The sequence below is a fragment of the Sander lucioperca genome, chromosome 1 (genome assembly GCF_008315115.2).
Source record: "Sander lucioperca isolate FBNREF2018 chromosome 1, SLUC_FBN_1.2, whole genome shotgun sequence".
Taxonomy (NCBI): Eukaryota; Metazoa; Chordata; class Actinopteri; order Perciformes; family Percidae; genus Sander; species Sander lucioperca.
The window spans coordinates 51,409,130-51,428,766 of NC_050173.1; the positions used below are offsets into that span (position 1 = coordinate 51,409,130).

Consider the following 19,637-nt stretch of genomic DNA (forward strand, 5'->3'; position numbering starts at 1 on the left):
GTTGCTGAATCTGTCTTCATTTCAGATCAACAAAGGTCAGTTTAAAAGATTTTCGTCAGATTTTGAGAGACTTAGTCACGCTCATCACGCTCGTCATTTCCAGGTTAGCACTCCACCAATCAGATTGGTCATGGAGTCCGACTGCCAGCCCTCCGACGCAACATGTCAGGTCGGCCAAAATGAAGGCCGACAGCTCTTCAGACGGACGACGGCACGGAACACACCAAACCGACTCGAGTCACTGACCTCGCCAGACTGTCCGACGGACGATTATCGGCTTGGTGTGCCACTGCCTTAAAGCTACAGACACAGAAATGACACATCCTTAGTAAAGCTCATTGTGGGACTGGCTCTAGTGGCTGTAATTCTGCACCAAGGCTGAATTTCGGGAAAGAGACTTAAGATACAGTATTAGAGGACAACTAAGGCCTATATAAAAGAGACTTAAGATACAGTATTAGAGGACCACTAAGGTCTATATAAAAGAGACTTCAGATACAGTATTAGGGGACCACTAAGGCCTATATAAAAGAGACTTCAGATACAGTATTAGGGGACCACTAAGGTCTATATAAAAGAGACTTCAGATACAGTATTAGGGGACCACTAAGGCCTATATAAAAGAGACTTCAGATACAGTATTAGGGGACCACTAAGGTCTATATAAAAGAGACTTCAGATACAGTATTAGGGGACCACTAAGGTCTATATAAAAGAGACTTCAGATACAGTATTTGGGGACCACTAAGGCCTATATAAAAGCATCCAAAAAGCAGCATGTCATAGGACCTTTAACTACATGTATAGTAGTCAATTCTGATAGATATTTCCTACCTGATAAAATGAGCTACTCTACTTTAACTACATTTATAGGGGAAGTAGTCCATTCTGCACTCCTATCTGTTTGTTTTCGATTGACACAGCCGGGCTGTGTATTAACATCGGATTTTTTTTCAGCACACACAGAAAATAGAGCTAGGTGACCATGAGGAGATATTCACTGAATTTGACAAAAAGTGTATTGGATTAACATAATTTACTATACCTTTAACTACATTTATACAGGAAGTAGTCCATTCTGATAGATATTTCCTACCTGTCATAATGAATTACCGTACTTTAACTACATTTATAGAGGAAGTAGTCCATTTTGATAAAACCTTTGAGAGAGCCGGTTGTTTTTATAATATTTGATACTGAAATATCATTTGTTAATAAAGAGTTTGGAGCAAAGCGGTGTACAGACCGACAGACAGAATCCTTCGCAAAGCTATGCCGCTAACATGGCTAAAAATGAATATACATCCCTCATAAAAAGAGGCTCCTTCATATTAACTGTCAAAGGTGAGAGCTTGCCTCGCTTTTTTTTGGTTCCTTTTTCCTGCTCTACCCACTGAGCCAATCCGGCCACCCATGTTCACTATTCAAACTAATTCAGTAAAAACAGCTTTTGAGAAGATTATGAAATTTCAAATGAAATGCCACATGTCCAACGATTTGCCAAACAAGCCAGTTATCAAAGAGTCTTCTCTCTGCCTCCTTCCCTCTTTCTCATTTAAAAACGATTAGATAAATTACTTCTGACTGATCAAACATCAGCAATGGTAATTGGTGTATCACGAGTTTGTGAAAATGAGGGAAAGCAAGAGAGACAGACAGAGAGGCAGACAGATAAGAGGCGTGGGGGAGTGGCTGCAAGACGGATAACTCTGACAAACAGTGTGACCCCGAGATAAAAGTAGGGAGCAGACCTCAGCGAGGATATGTGCATGCATTTGCACAAAGAGTGGGCCGCCTTAATGTTCAAGAACAGACCACAGACTGACTGTGAGCCTCCCATGTGCAGTTCTTTCGCAGCTTTAAGGCCATTTATTCACAGACTTCAAGAAATCAGCATACAGATTTTCAACACAGGTTCAACACCCTGACATTACAGGAACAGATTTGCCTGTTTCTCACTCAGATACTTGGATTCTGGTGGAGCTAGGTTCAGTCTTTCTTCTTTATAAACCTGCTCTTGTATCATGTGTTCAGTATATATGGCAGCTTCTATTACCCTACTTCCTGCAAAATCATACTTAAATATTTTCAATCTGTTAACGGTCATAAGGGGCCATTAGCCAAACTCTAAAATCATGTGTTTGAATTGATTTATTTTTATCTAAGACAAGTTAGTACAGAAAAATACTTCGCACATCTACACCGTGAGACAGGTGCCTGAAGATGGTCTAGTACTGGAACGTTGCCTATTATTAAACTTTTTATATTTTTTGCAAGTTAGACAGTGAGCGGGAATGTTTTTTGAATCTAAGACAAGTTGAAATTTCCAAAATGTATCTTTTTATAAAGGATTCTAGTGTTGATGAGCGTTGGTATGATCAATCGTTTGAACTTGTAAGATGATTCTACCCTCGTCTTAATCAGACTGCTTCAGGTTAAACACTGCTTTGATGTGCTCAACAACATGGTGTGAATAATGAGGAGATGGACTTCTACTTACAGCAAACCATTTCTGAGTCAACTTAAGTCTGCGCCATCTGTGTTTCTTCAGTGAAAAGACTACATGCACAAAACTGTGAGTAGAATGCAAATTGGGGATGCACGATATATCAATCTTATCGCTCTTGGACGATGCTAGTTATCGTTTTATAAATCGCCATTGGCCCAATGAGCAAAACTGGTTCGATGTGAACAACCGATGATTATTTCTGTCTGGCTGTTATTGTGTGTGTCAGGGTGTGGTTTTTTTCACTATGCGACTAAGAATATTCAGAAACTCAGGAGATTTAAGTTTTTTTCTCTCGTAAATTTACCACTTTAAAGTTATAAATTCTATGCTGTCACACACAACCTAAATTATAGGTGGTCAGTTAGATATTTTAAGGCTAATTGGATTATGATACTGCATGTGCTGAACATTTTGGGTTATTTGTTGGCGCTTTAAAAAGATGGCCCTAATAACTTCAATAGTTTTGGGAGAAGGCTGAGATGGAGTAATGGGAACCGACCAGCTGTTTGTTGGGTGGTTCTTAGAGCTGGGTGATATGGAGAAAATCAAATATCTATCTAATATATATTTTTGACCAAATATCTCAATATCGATATTGTAGGGTTGACTATTGGTGCTTTCACAAAATATGCACACAATGAGATTTTTGATAAATAATCATCAGTTATGTTGATATAATAACTATGTGGGTAAAGGCAAATAATAGAACAGCTAGACAGCAGTCTTCAGAAAATTACATCACTCTACTGTAATTAACCAGGAAAAGACAACACTTGTGTCATATCAGGATATTACGATATCCAAAATTTAAGACGATATCTAGCCTCATATATCGATATTGATATAATATCGATATACTGCCCAGCCCTAGTGGTTCTATTAACTTTAATAAAGTAAGAAAAAAATGTGTGCATTTTCATTTTAGACCATCAGCAACCTGTGAACAATACAGCATCATGATGAGACTCCCTGTCAGACAAGGTCCAGGCTTTAACGCGCCCAGAGGTTAGACAGAGTGAATTTGTAACACACCTTTCTCGTAGTCGGGCATGCTGTCTTTGAGCAGGCAGCTGAGCTGGTGGCCATTGAGATGCAGGAAGCGCAGTTGGTCTCGGAGCGAGGTTTCCTCCAAAACGCCCGGGATGAGGCGGCCCACACTGTTTTGAGATATGGGCAGGCCCAGTCCCAGGGCCAGGGTTGGAGTCAGGTCAACCTGCTCCACCACTGCAGGCTTCTCCATTCCCCCTGACACCACAGGGCAAAGACACACAAGCAAAACAGTGAGGATCTACTGCACCTACTACAACATGGTGAAAAAATGATGAGTGAATACATTTTTTAGCATTTCCCCTTTTTCATACATATTTTTCTTCGTTTTGCTGTGAACACAAAGTGTATAGTTGTATGTTGTTGTATTATTGCAAGTTATTGTATGACTTACAATTTTTGTATGCGGTATATGCACAGCTATTTGTTTTTCTCCCTGTAATAATATATTGTAAAATAGGGGCAGGACTTTATAAGCATTATGCTTCTGCCTGCTCCTTCTCAAATTCAACCTTTTTAAAAAATGTTGATGGAATCGGATTGATTCGTAGATAATTGTGTTTTATCTTTGGGTTTTATTTCATTTTTTGTTGTTTTCTAACCTTCACTTGTCAATCTGCCTGTATAAATCAAGGACTCTGTTCAACCTGAACAACTATCAGGTTCTTCTATTTGTTCCAAAAAAATACTTGAAAGTTAAAATGCTTAAAAGTTAAGAGTTTTCCCTTAAAAACCTGCAGTTTCAGACACACAACATGGGAAAGCTTTTAATAACTAACCAAATGTTGAATCACAAAAGTCAAATTTTATTTCTTCAAACTCTGAGGTAATCCACAGACAAAAACTATTAGCCTGACAGACACGAGTAAATGGCTCAATTTCTATACTGTCTGCTGTGGAAGATTCCCCCGTTCACACAATAAGAGCTTGTCTGAAAGAATTTCACAACACTCATCAAGATTAATTTGAAAAAGGAGGTCCTTCTCCTAAAGTCATAAACCTGACACAAACACTAAAAGTGAAAGATCCCACTCCTTTTTGTTACTTAGAAGTCAGTGATTATGTATTATATATTTTACTGGGACATGACTCTAATCACAGCAGCTCCAGCATCTCATTCTTCTTTCTCTCTCCCCTCAGGACAGTCAAACTACGGTCGCGAGAAAACGGCGAGAGCGCGGTGGAACATCTACAAGCTTTCAGTTTATTTAGGCCAAGTGCATTAGTGATATCTTGTTGCTGATTAGAATCAAGACAATATTTCATTTGAATTCTAACATAGAAAACCTGAATCTGAACACAAAAGCACACAAACAATCCTCATAATTACTCCGGTGTCATCGCCTGAGGGAGAGTTGTCGCAACATGCAAAACAACCCAAACGGGGGTAAACAATGAATGAAAGAATGAACTCATTATCCTTTTTCAAAGCTTGTCTCCTGTCAAAAGCGGAACAGACTTTTGCATGTTGACACTTGGCTTACTGTAGAGAGCTTTTAAGAATACAAACAGAGAGTGGGAGTCATTTCCCAAATTGTCTGTGTGTGAGTGAAGTTTCAGGGTTGCAATAATCAACTATACTGGTGTAAAATATATCCCAAAACTTAACAGTACAGCTCACATGTGTGGGGAGACAGCTGCAGACTAAAGACTGGGACAAACCGCTGAGCTATGAGCTAATTTGGTAATCAGACACAGTGAAATAAGCCAGCGAATTATCCATTTCATAATAAAAGGAGACACATTCGCAACAAGACAAGGACTTTTCTGTATTAAGCCCGGAGCTATTTAGGATAATGCCATATATATATATATCTCAATGGTCATACCCCTTAGAACCTTAGCTAATGTTAGCAATTAATTGCGGTTAAACAAAGTAACGGCGATAACTGTATGTTAAAAAAAAATTGAAATTAGACAATTATTTAATAATAGTTGCAGGTCTTTGTGGAAATCATACATTATTATAGTATTTTTGTTTTCTGAAAACAAGAAAGAAGAAGAAGTACTCTGCTTGCCAGACCACTGACCAAATGCCTTTACTGTTACATCCAACCAAACATCGTCAGAACGATATCCACTCTGCTTGTACGCTTTGGCTCAGAACAGAGCGACTCACATTCTGGCAGAACAGATGTGTCATAACTCAGTAAAAGGTTACACCCACAGCATGCTGATTTATAAATGAGAAAACCGCAGCTGATGAAGAAGCCACATGCACGGACGTAGCTCGCTAATATCATCTCTAAAATATCACCACAGACGGATACACATGGATACTTAAAATGACTGTACAGAGCCGTGCATTTGCCCAGCTTGGAGATTACTTTGTACCAAAGCTCAATCCATCAATCAATTTTTTTGTCACATGAAATAGTACGAGGCCATTTGAGTGAAATGTTCTCTCGTCAGCTCCTTAAACTTGTGCTGGCACCTTAACAAAGTTTTCTCAGGTCATAGCACAGTCACCTCAACGTTTGTTATGATGGGGATTAAATTAATGCTTGCACACGTATGAAATGCGTATATGGGTTCTATACCTCAGTTCATTATTATTTCTCTCACATCAGATGGCTGAAATTGTGTCCAATGTGTCAAAACATTCTTGCATCAGTTACTGATGAGGTTGCACTATTGTTGACGTGGGTTTTAAGGCTGGGACGTTATCACCTCATCCATTCTATGTTATTGGCTTTTCTTGGTTTTTGACTGCAGTACAGTGTATTATGGCTTCTTAAAGAAAGCAAGAAAAGGCAAGGATAGACAGACGCCGAGGTACACAGTGACTGTATGGCTTCTTTTTTTACCTGCGGTGTCTGATTAAAGTGGCGGTGCCTCTCAGGGTCCTCCTGGCACTGTCAACACCGGGCGTTTTCACACCTATGGTTTGTTTGCTCTGGTCCGAATCAGTTGATGAGTTTGTAAACTTGGAGCAGTGTACTGCAGTTGCAAGTTGCCCCCCACCAGGCCTTAGCCACTGGGAATTATTTTTTTATTGTATTTTTAAGACGTTTTTTTAAAATGTGAATCTGTCTTAAAGCTTTTTTTTTTAAATTCTCAATCTTGCGATTCCATTCATGATTCTGTTATCACAGAAACTACTGGGCTCTACATTAATGCTGCCATCAGTCTGTGACTTAGGGCTGATCGATAAATTTGCACATTTTACCTCGATAACGATAAATGAACAATAATTAATCACATTGTTCTAAATCATCTTTTCTGAAGCCCAAATGTTTCCAGACGACGGACACTGGGTTTTTTTTGGGCACAAGTTGCTCAGGTGACTCAGACTCGATGTTTGAGTTATCCTCTGTTATGCTTTCCAGGTGGCTGACTGGCCCGGGCGAAGTCACGTGACTACACACGCGGTAGAATGTTTTTAAGGAGAAAGTAGGCCTATCAACAGCAAGAAATTATCGAAATTATCGTCATGGGGAGAAATACGTCGATAACAGCTTCAGAATTTCGATGTCGATACATTTTTGATTAATCGTCCAGCACTGCTGTGACTGGCCACCGCCGGGCCCTCGTCGAAAAAAAGACACTTGCCACCGGGCTAAACAACTTTTCTGGGGGAAACCCTGTGGAGTAGGGCTGAAACGATTCCTCGAATAACTCGAATAATTTGATTACAAAAAATCCTCGAAGCAAAATTCTTTGCCTCGAAGCTTCGTCAATGTAACTAACGGTGTACGGCTCACTGTGTTTCCGCACGGAGGATTATTACTAGTGCACAACAGGCTGACGCTTCTGTGGACACAAGAACGACGGCCCAGATTACAAATGAAGGAAGACGAAAATAGTAAGGGGTCTAAGAGAAGAGACAGGCGAGAGAAAATGACAGAAAGTTTGGGATCATTTTAAGCTGCAAACATGCTGCTACATCATCTAAGCAGAACACATCCAGTGTCCTCATCCATTCCACGGAGCGAACCAGACACAAGGTAACATAAACGTCTGCTGCTCTCGTCCACCACGCTGTTTTACACAACTACAGCATGCTACTCTGCAAATAGCGATGTTTTACAAACAATTTAAAACGAAAGCTGTCGGTTTGTAGTCTAACTGTTTATTAGTTTGCTACTAATCTTTGGAAACTTAGCTGCTGCCGGAGACAAACCAGCCCCTCCCCCGAGCATGGCTACTTAATATTCACGTGAATGACATCATCGGACCATGCTGGTGATGTCTGCATTCTTTATTCTTTCTCCTCACTGTGTATTAGGCTTCTGAAAATGTCACCCAGAACAGTGTAGTTGAATGGACCTGCTGTAAGCTTTGTACAGTCACATTTACCTGGGCTTAGTGAACAGCTCTTTTGCATATCCAGTGCAAAGAGCCAGAGGTAAGAAGGGGGTGAAAAAGATTAACATTTGGGTCAGCAAAATTTTGGAATTTGGCAATAAAAAATGTTGCTTTTTCTAAAAAAGGAAACCTGTTTTTTGTATATATACAAAAGACAGGTTTCCTTCTTTTTAGTAAACAGCAATAATAAATATATTTACTATTGCTGTTTACTAAGTATTTCTTATCCGATTACTCGATTAATCAATGGAATAATCGTTAGAATACTCAATTACTAAAAGAATCAATAGCTGCAGCCCTACTGTGGAGCAATGTCCCCTTTGGTTTCATTTCGTTTCACACATCCACAAAAAATTCAAGCGCACCAAAATTCGTCATTACAAACCACGCAAGAACGTTCAATCCGCTTATTGGTCAGATTCGCGAGCGACGTTACTACGTCTGCTCTGGTCACCGAGACTTCGCTCTGCTCTGCCGGCGTCTGTCTCCAACTTTAGCGGCGGCTGGTTTGACCATGGAGATGCGAGTGACGACAAGCTTGAGAAACATTGCAAGCTGCTACAGTTTGCTGCTCTGCTGCATTGCAGATTGCAAAGCACACCTGACTACAGGAGCCATTTAGCTCAGACTTGCGTTTCAGTACAAAGTTGGCGCGGTTGAGTCCGAATACCACATTCACGCCTGCCCAAACAGACCGCACCAAGGGGGAAAACCAACTCTGGTGTGATTCAACTGAACTAAATGAGGCAGGTGTGAAAGCCGCCTAAGTGTTCTGCCAATCTGCAGTAAGAGGGCTGTTTTCTCAATAATGCATTCAGATTAAAAAAGTGAAGCTCAGGTACTGAGCCAGCCGGTAATGAACTCTGATCCACTGCAGCATGTTCTAATGAAAAACAACAGGCAGTTGAGCTTCCTAATGACTCACCATTCTCACTACGTTAAAAATAACAAGTTATACTGATGAGGCCACTGATTGCAATAACTGATGCATTAAATAGAACACATTTCCATGTCAACATATGTACATTTCAGGTGGTATTAATAGAAAGTCTGTTCCTTACAGCACTAAGGTGACAAAAAACTCTGGACACAAAAGATTCAGGACATACATTTTCCTTTGTAATTATTAGACTAAGTGCTTCAGAATTTTCTCCGGAAGCTTAAAGAGGCATAAGGATGACATTTCTGTCATGTATTTTTATGTCTTTTGTTGTTCTTACGTGAAGGTCTCCACAGAGAGACGGCTGAATAGACACCACCACAGCAGCAAAAGTAAACAAAATAACACCTTATGGTTAAGGTCCTGAAGACATATTTTGTCAACCAGCTTCTTATTATGAGCCATGGGATCCTAACCTGACACGCCAGATGGTTTGTTACACAGAACCATCTAAGAAGCCGTCTTTGGAAACTGTTTAGAAAAAGGACAGACACTTTCAAATTGGGTGAAGCATCTGTCTATCAAACTCTTGCCGAAGAAGAAGAGCTTTTCCATTGAGGAAAGCCTTCAGTGTCGTTCTTTGCTCTTTTCTCAATGAAGAAATACACTCCAATTCTGATGTAACTCAGTGTGTTTACATGCACAGCAGTAACCAGGGTATGGTCGTATGGTTGACCTATGTCAAAATTACCCCGACCTCCACTATATTAGTAAAATGTAACAACTTAATGTGTCATTAACACACTCTTGTCATAGTGTAGGAAATCACAGTTCTCTCGCCAGATGACTGACAACTTGTTCGCCTCATTATATCTAACCAGTGTAAGGTGGAATTAGCAAGCTAACTTCCTTAGCGTTAGCTAACTAACGTTAGCCAGCAGCCAGAGCAGGGGGCTGTTCGGTACCTCCACTTTTTTGCCGAGACACAATGTTGTTTGGTGTTTTAAGCCCCCAACGTCGTCTTCCAGGCAGCGCTGGGTTAAGGTTAGGGTTAGGGTTAGGTGCCTTGAAGTCGACGGTCGTAGAGCTGCCTTGAAGTCGACGTTGGGGGCTTAAAACACCATCGAGCAGACACAACGTTGACAGCCCCAGAGATGGACAATCTGTTTAGCCATCTCCCGGTTGCCGCTGCTGCCTCGGCAATGAGTAAAACAGATGGATTGCAGACTCTTTGCTGCCGATGGCCCGTCGCTGATTCGGGCAACGCTGTTTTGTTGTATGGTATCACAGCAACGACTACGACTCACAGCGCTGACGGATTATTTCCGGTTCAAAAACTACTAAAGGGGAGTGGAGAGGGGCAGTCGGAGCATGTGCATACGCTTAAACCGATCATTAGAGTTGAGCCGGATACTCGGCTGAAACGAGTATCCGGTACGGATAAAGCACTTTTGCCGAGTACGAGTATTATACGAGTAATACGAGTCAATATCTGTGCTCAGATTGAATAAAAATCCTCTTTGGGTAGCTGACTGTGTCTGCGTTCTGTGATAGGCTAGTCGTCACAGCGCCCCTCCCCTACACACATGCAGATTTATTGTGTTGCTGTGTGTGTCCCGCTCTGCTCACTCACACATAGAACAACTCTCTCTCTCTCTCTGTCTCTCTCTCAGTCACTCAGGTTCGCGGGTCTTTTCCGTTAACGTTTAGGGTTTCTTCAGCTTCAGGTTTGTTTTTTACTTCGGTTTGTAGTACTTACTTATTAACCAGTAGAGTTCTGGTAAACGTGGGGTTTCTGAAACAGATCTGAAAAACAGCGTCGAACTATTTGATCCGTAGAACACAGTCCCCCCCACCCCTCTCTCTCTCTCTCTCTCTCTCTCTCTGTCTCTCTCTTACTCACTCACACACACACACACACATACATACCTGGTGTGGAAATAAAAAAAAAAAAAAAGAACCAAAAAAAAAAAGAAATCACACTGATCACAAAAAAATTTAAAGTTTAAAAAAACGATGTTGAGTATGAAAACTCTTGTTCATTACATTTTACTTCATAATTGCAACCGCATGTGTTGTATTCATTGTTCTTGTTCTGTATATAGTTTGTTTGTTATCGTGATCAAAACCATTGATCTGAAGCTCAATGCTGATGCTGTCATGTAAATAGTTTTCTAATCAGCAATAAATATAACAATTTCTGATCAACCCATATCAATTGCATGCTTAAAATAACATACCGGTTAAAGCCCCGCCCATTTCAAGACAAACCGACCCACTTCCGGGTTAAATCCCACCCACTTCCGGGTTAGGCCCCGCCCAGTCCGAGTACAGATACAGATAATTCATATGGTTAACAGATACAGATACAGATACAGATAATGCTGTACTCGCTCATCCCTACCGATCATACTCCGTTTAAGGTGTATACATGCAGGAATAGCCCAGTTACTGAAGGAGTTCTCTACCTCTGTTAACAGGGTTATGAGAACTCTGATTTTAACCGGGGTAAGATGTTTACATGGTGTTTGAGAAATCGGGGTATTACCTTAACATGAGTATAATAATTTTTTTAAACTACATGTAAACGCACTGACTGACGCTACTGCATTATCGATGCTAACCTCTTTAGGAGATGCCATTGTTCTTTTCACACACACCTAAACCACGCCCGAAGCTGCCAGTAGCTCCACAAATAGGACACTGATTGGTCCGAACCACGGTGGTACCGTGCAAGGTAAAAGGAATCCTAAATGAAGACACTATTTTCTGCCAATGTAAGAACAGTTCAGGTTCTTTCACATTAGAGATTTCTGTATTTTCTTTCCTTCTCTGTGCTTCTCATTGGTTTAATTGGTATTTTCATTGTAAAACATGGCTCTTGAGAGGTGCTACAATAGAAACTTACTAGCCAAAGAAACTATGTCAGCCTTTTTTAAAGCTATAGTGCGTCATTTCTGTCTTCCCCATAAGGAATTCAGGGTAATGACAACAAAGCTGTGGGCGGATCCACACGATACAAGCCTTCGGTGATCTCGCACCACCCCCACCCCTCCTCCACACAGTTGCTAGTAGCCAAGAAGGACACGGAGGATTAAAAAACATGATGGACTCTTCAGAAGAGGTCATTATCTTCACTCGCTTTTCTGCGCGCGAAAGTCACCGGACGACACCAATTTCTGAACGTAGAGAAATGCAGAGAGAGAGTTGTATGTAGCTTAAATAGCTTTGTATCAACTCATTTGGCAATGGCTTAAATGTATCAGACGTTCATTAATATAAAAAAGTTACACACCAAAGCGTTAATTCCCATGTCATTAATGACTAAAGGAATTAATTCAACTGGCTCTGGATGTATTTCACTGAAGAGAACACAGGAGTTGGCATTTCTGTCCTACCCCTTTGTGATTGGTAAAATGTTTGAATTTGAAAGCATAAAGGCCAACTGGTAGGCAGGTGAGACAAGCTGTTGGCACTACAGGAGGCACAGAGTGCAAGCAAAACCACCGATTCTGTAGCAACAGATCGAGTGAAGTGCAAATGATTAATTAACATGAACGGTCTATAAATAAAAAATCTATGCAAGAAAAGATCTCAAAAATAGACTTGGCTGGGAAAGAAGCAATTATCACCATCACGCTTTCACACTTAAACCACATTCATCCCTCCAAAAATAAAGTTCTGCTCAGGAGACGACACTGCTCCTTGCGCTAAAATGAATGGAAAGTTATGTGTGAGCATGAAAGAAATCCTGTTTACATGTTTAGTTTGACAAAACACGAAAATGAACAAAAACACAAATTCTCTCCAGCAGAAAGGACCAGTGGAAGGAGACACCGCCCTAACTAGGGCGCGACCAATTATCTGGGACAATATTTGTCAATTTGCAGATTATCTGTATCGGTGTTATTATTTTACCGATAGTTGAAAAAGTTAATTAAAAAGAGCGCTACTTTGGCTCCTTTACAACTGTGTCTCTCCCTCTGCTCCGGTTTCAGTCAACACTTCTGTAATTATTATTAGAATAATTATTAGTAGTAGACTAGTAGTTATATATTATTTTGAAATTGACGTTTACTGTAGTTCAATTTCGTATTTTTTCCAATAACATCATTTTCTATGCAAGACATACTTGTATCAGAGATTTTTTACACTCCAGCATTGCTACTTTTGTTGGAGTTTGTAACACTCAAAATCTTGACTAAAAGATTTTCCTTTTTACTGTAAATGCATATCAGTTCCAAATATTGGTTATCGGTTTCATTAACTACTAATAATCGGTATCGGCCCTGAAAAAACAGCATCGGTCAACCCCTAGCCCTAACTACACCAGACTAGGGATAGACTGATTATTATTGGCCCTTGCCGATTATCGGGCCGTTTTTTGGCAGTTTGCAGATTATCTGTATCTGTGTTTTATTTACCTGATAACCGAAGTTAATTCATTAAACGTGCGCTACTTTGGCTCGGCTACAGCTCTGTCTGTCCCTCTGCTTCGATTTCACTCACCGCTGAGTCTGACTTAATGTCCTCTGACTATCTTTTACTGGGTATTATGTTGAAAGTTTCTCATTTATTAAATAATTGCTTAAAGCATTTAAACTAAGTTTTGTGTTGGAGTTTGTAACATTCCAAAATCTTAATTTTGACTTAAAGGACAATTCCGGCGCAAAACGAACCTAGGGGTTAATAACAGATGTGTACCCACTCTGTCTCTCTGGGACATGTTTTCATGCTAATTGATTGTGTTTGTAGCTTGAACGAAGCTAGCGCGGACCGCTGGTTAGCGTACAACGCTAGTATTCGGGGCACAGGGAAAGTACAAACAAATCGCTATTTATACTACTAAAAAGGATCAAAATATCACCAAACGTCAACGGTAGCATAGTGAGGGATTGAGAACTTTGTAAGTGTACCGACAGTTTTGACAGTTTATTGAACGAAGAGCTGCGGGAGCTCCGTGAAAGGGCTACGAGAGAGAGAGCTATGCCGCAACAGAGCCTCATACTTCGGGAAAGCAGTCATGACTTACAGCTGGCGATGCCAACTAAAATCAAAAGCAATTTGCACAATATATCTGAAATAATCGCACCGATGTAAAACATAACTTGTCTAGTTTACTTACTCAGTGGATAACTGTCCATCTTGTCCCTCCGGTCTGGGTCGCCGTCTCCAATTTATTTTCGGGACATGGACAAAAGTTTCCCTGTTCATCAGAGAGTTACAAAACACTGCGTCTCTTGGGCATCGCGACGCAACAGGTCCCACCTCCGTGCAACACAGACACTCCTGTTCGGTGGCCATAGCGTCGCAATGTCCACAGGTACACCACCAGTTTCCCAAAGTACGAGGCTGTGTTGCGGCATTGACTACCGGTAGCTCTCTCTCTCTCGTAGCCCTTTCATGGAGCTCCCGCAGCTCTTCGTTCAATAAACTGTCGGTACACTTTCAAAGTTCTCAATGCTTCGGTTAACATGCAGGGACCCTCACTATGCTACCGTTGAAGTTTGGTGATATTTTGAGCCTTTTTAGTGGTATAAATAGCGATTTGTTTTTACTTTCCCTGTGCCCCGAATACTAGCGTTGTAAGCTAACCAGCAGTCCGCGCTAGCTTCATTCAAGCTACAAACACAATCAATTAGCATGAAAACATGTCCCAGAGAGACAGAGTGGGTACACATCTGTTATTAACCCCTAGGTTCGTTTTGCGCCGGAATTGTCCTTTAAAGATTTTCATTTTCATGTAAATGCATATCGGTTCCAAGTATCGGTTACATTAACTACTGTAATGTAACCTATCGGTATCGGCCCTAAAAAAAACAATATCGGTCGACCCCTAACTACACCAGAAAGTCCAAAATCATGTCTGGGTCTGCATCTTGACAGAGTGTAGCTGTGATAGCCCCCCCCCCCCCCCCCAGCCCCCCCAAACAGAATATCTTCGATTTAATGATACGTCTACAGCCCTCGGCTTCTTTAAGCAACATCAGAAAGTTTACCTTTTCTTTTGAAGGCCGGGCTTATGAGCACCAGGGGAGTATTGACTTCTGGCTCTGAGGAGCCACCGTGGCTGCCAGTCTCCGACATGCCGTGGTCTCCACACAGCACCAACAGGTAGGGCAAGGATCCCTCCGCCTCCTGACAGAAGCAAACACTCAAGGTTAATTGACTCCCACTGTATGTGATCTGGGAGAGCAAAACCTCAAAGCTCCGAGATGTGAATAATTCAAACTTGGCACCAAACGGAACAGAAGAAGAAAAAAAAAAATACATCCAGTTTTGAGAAACAGAGCAATAGAATAAAATGACAGCTGCTGGGGGTAATAGATTGCTTCCCCACACATTTTTGATATTATTGTTATTATGTTGGAGACATTTAGTAGCAGCAGAGGAAGTAAATTATTAAAGTATTACTTAAGGAAAGGAAAGTCGAGACAAACCCTTTCTCTGCGTCTCCAGACTGAAGAAAACACAGCAACGGCAGCAAACAAACACAGGATGAATGGCTTGTTGAGGACGACCAACTTTGATCACGCTCGGTTCCTCCCTTAGTAATTCCCTTTCAACTAGACTCACAAGAACCTTCCATTGACTAGAACTCCGACAAGGATGCCTCATGAGTCATGGCAGTGGGGAAAGATTTTAAAAACACGACTACAGATGTAAACAAAAACAAAAGCCAAATCTTACAACGCATTATAATACTACCAACAGACTCCTCAGTTACAGTGTTGTATAACACATAAAGACAAAAAAAATAAAAAAAACACAGAGACTTTTTGTCCATCAACCTTGGATTAATAGACAGCCTGAAAGACAGGAAAAGCAATGATTGCTGAAAGGCTGCGATCAATTCTGCTTTTATGTTTGGAGGCCAGGGCCGGCTTTCACCGAGGATGACTTTATCCGAACGGACACACAGAAAAGGCCAATGTCAGCGGACTCATTTAGCCCTAGCTTTATCTGTTAGTTGGAAATATTTAGCTGAAGGAATGCAAAAAGTAAACTAAAGAGTAATTCATTATGAATTGTAGAGCAAATTCAAGCTTGGCCAAAGCAACCTAAACACAGACAATGACATGCAATAAAATGCAAATTAATTACTTAAAAATCATACAATATAATTTTCTGGATTTTTGTTTTAGATTCCGTCACTCACAGTTGAAGTGTACCTATGATAAAAATTACAGACTTTATTCATGCTTTGTAAGTGGGAAAACCTGCAAAATCGGCAGTGTATCAAATACTTGTTCTCTTCACTGTATATTGTCTCTTGAAATATAGTAATCAACTTTGGTTTTATTTGTTCTGTCGAGTCACAATACTTCTAGAATTGCAATAACTGAAAATCGCAATTCAAATGGCACACGTGTATCGTGAAAGAATAAAATCGGGACCAAAGCATATCCTCCCAGCCCTAATAAGAAAGAAAAATACAGATACAACAGTCCAAACATTTGCAATATTTCATTTATCTCTCTTCAAATACATGGCTCAGATTACACGGAGCTCTGCAGGTCAGATTTAAGACGTTTTACACAGCACAAGCAGCTGCCTAACCCTAAAATGTGAAATATCCAGAAGAGAAGATTGAGGCCATGCGATCTCCATTAACACAAGGTCTGATGGAAGTCTTTATGACCAGGAGGTTCTGCTATCCAATCATGTTTTAATGGAGAGGTTTTGCGCCTGTCCACTCTGCAGGTAGAGCATGTCTCTGCCCCTAATATGAACCCGCCGAAATAGTCTACTCGCATTACATTACAACGGAAACTTTGAGTGCTGTAATTTGATTACTACTCTGCAGCAGGAACCATCATTCCTTTCACTACTGAAGGATGCAGCAGCAGCTTAGTTGTGCAGTCAAGCGTCAGTCAAAGTCGACATGTGAAAAGCTGTGCTGATCAGAGAAAGCGTAGTAGTTTTTGTAGAATCTTCTAAGCTACCTTGGGAACACCACATGGCTGTCTATATTTAGGTCAAACCGCTCCGGGAGAACAGAACAGCCATAGCCTTTCACTAATGTGACTGAAGCAAGACTTTCAAACACATTTCATTCAAAGAGCTCACTGGGAGCATGGTTGAGGCTGCCATTGCCCAAAAACACACAGATGTCGCCATGAGCCTGCACAGACAGGATTTAACAAGACAAAATTAACAACTTTTGGGGATGTGGTGAAATGTTGCATCAATATTTCCAAACATACGCTTCACTGTATCTATTGTAGAGCCGGGACGATATGCTTTTGTCCCAACTAGATTCTTTCACGATACATTACAGTGGAATAATACAGTTTTTAGAGACAATATATCATAAGACATTTCTAAAAACTAATTGTTTTCTAAGAACAATGCACATCACATGTCAGTCAGTCAGTCTGACATTTATTTCATTTGTAAAGCTGTACATAACATGGATCTTCTGCATTTTCTGCTTTCCCTCTGTTTGGCTGAAAACAGATATGATGTTGTCGCCGTCGGCGGTACCATATAAACAGAAAATATGTAGGCGCATCATTGGTCGATTGGTCGAATCGATTTTAAAGGTCCCATGGCATGACAATTTCACTTTATGAGGATTTTTTAACATTAATATGAGTTCCCCCAGCCTGCCTATGGTCCCCCAGTGGCTAGAAATGGTGATAGGTGTAAACCGAGCCCTGGGTATCCTGCTCTGCCTTTGAGAAAATGAAAGCTCAGATGGGCTGATCTGGAATCTTCCCTTTATGACATCATAAGGGGAAAGGCTACCTCCCCTTTCTCTGCCCAGAGAATTTGGCCCACCCATGAGAAAGAGAGACATCATGGCTTGCAAACAAGCAAAGTGGCAGTTGGTCAAAGTCACACCCCCACCCTCCACCATGACCCCCCTCTCTCCTTCTCAATAGCATTTAAAGCTACAGACACAGAAATGGCACATCCTTAGTAAAGCTCATTGTTAGACTGGCTCTAGTGGCTGTAATTCTGCACCAAGGCTGAATTTCAGGAAAGAGACTTCAGATACAGTATTAGGGGACCACTAAGGTCTATATAAAAGAGACTTCAGATACAGTATTAGGGGACCACTAAGGTCTATATAAAAGAGACTTCAGATACAGTATTAGGGGACCACTAAGGTCTATATAAAAGAGACTTCAGATACAGTATTAGGGGACCACTAAGGTCTATATAAAAGAGACTTCAGATACAGTATTAGGGGACCACTAAGGCCTATATAAAAGAGACTTCAGATACAGTATTAGGGGACCACTAAGGTCTATATAAAAGAGACTTCAGATACGGTATTAGGGGACCACTAAGGCCTATATAAAAGCATCCAAAAAGCAGCATGTCATAGGACCTTTAAAAACTGGTCGCAAAAAAAATCACGATACATATGATTTTCTTTTTCTTTTTAACACCCCTAATATTTTGCAAAGAGGAAACGTTTACAAGCATATCAGCATTTGGCCTCTGTTGTCTCTCTGCCATTTCAGAGATGCTGAAGGATGAGAGAGAACAGAGAAGAGGGAGATTGTAGGTGCGTGTTGACATGACTTGACAATCTAAATACAAGCTACACAGCTGAATGACAACGAAACAATGCCCATTAACAACACACACACGGCACCAAGACAATATGCATGCACAGCTGTCAGGCCGCACAGAGAAAGCAAAGCCACACGACTTGCACACTGATCAAAGGCAAAATTAAAGATAACAGAAAAGCTTAACAGTTTATTAAATCTCTGTGGTTGCTGCAACAGATAATATAATAACTGCTGGACAAATTATCTGAGTAATTAAATGACCATCCAAACATTTCTCACGCTGAAAAAGTCCCCTGATAGCGTCACATTAATATATTAACTATTGATCATTACTTCATATTTGCATATTTCATTTATTAACCATATAAGGACATGCATATTAGTCCCCAAATTGCTATTCCAAAATTGAAGTGTAGCCTAATGTTGAGTTGAATGGATTTTAATAGATAAACCGATGTTGACAAGCAACAATTACATTAAGCAGCAGCCCAGCCACAGAGGAAGGCTGTCTAATTAACTTGAATTGAAAGGCCAGTACTGTACATCCAAATAGAGTGAGTAAATAACAGGCACGTTAAAGCTGGAACCCTGAAGATTTTTATGAAATTAAACCCAGTTTTTGACTTTTCACAGTCAACATTTTTTTTAGCAACAGCCATTCACTGGATTTACTTTATGTAATTACCTCTCTATATAATAGAATTTCATAGTTAGGGGCAGAGTCCGCCATTCCCCCGGTGGACTCAAATTACCTACTTCCACAAAAAGGGATTCACAGGAAACAATAGATCTTTAGTAAGCTCCCTTTTTTGAAAATATCTACCTATATCTATCAATCAAATATAACAGTGGTTTTGATAGTATATTTTAAAGCTGCATTTACCATTTTTTGGAAACTTGGGGGCAGAACTCCACAACAAGCTAAACATTACACATACATTTGACACGGTATGGCCTTATTAAATTGATGCATAGTGCGGAATCTAACCCGCAATTTCCACCAACTGCCGAACGGCTGCGGATCCGCGGCGGAGTCAATAGGTTTCCATTAAAGTCAGTGGCCCTCATTTATCAACCTAACGTAGAAACCAGCGCAGATATGTCAAATCATCTTACAACAGGCTTCACGTGTGATTCATGAAACATTCGTATCACACCAATCAGAGCGTAAGAATGGTCATACATTGATAAATGCAGCGGCTGGAAACGGTTGTAATTTAAATATCACGCCCCAATATGTTCTCGGTTTTGAGGCCTCGCCCCTACAATTTATGACATGGAGATACGTAATCCGGCTAAGAAGCGGCACTTTTCAGAGGTGGAGATTGAAACCCTGATATCTCAGGTTCACTTGCACTTACGT

The 19,637-nt window shown here is 40.7% G+C and overlaps 1 protein-coding gene across 1 annotated transcript in view; it reads right to left on the reverse strand.

The window, feature by feature from the left end:
• pigg (phosphatidylinositol glycan anchor biosynthesis class G) overlaps positions 1–19,637 on the reverse strand; it is a 101,727-nt gene that overhangs the window by 59,703 nt on the left and 22,387 nt on the right. Inside the window, exons 5-6 of the mRNA XM_031280059.2 lie at positions 14,744–14,882; positions 3,542–3,754 (exon numbers count right to left, since the gene is read on the reverse strand). Coding sequence (XP_031135919.1) covers positions 3,542–3,754; positions 14,744–14,882 — 352 coding nt within the window. The remainder of the gene's footprint in view (positions 1–3,541; positions 3,755–14,743; positions 14,883–19,637) is intronic.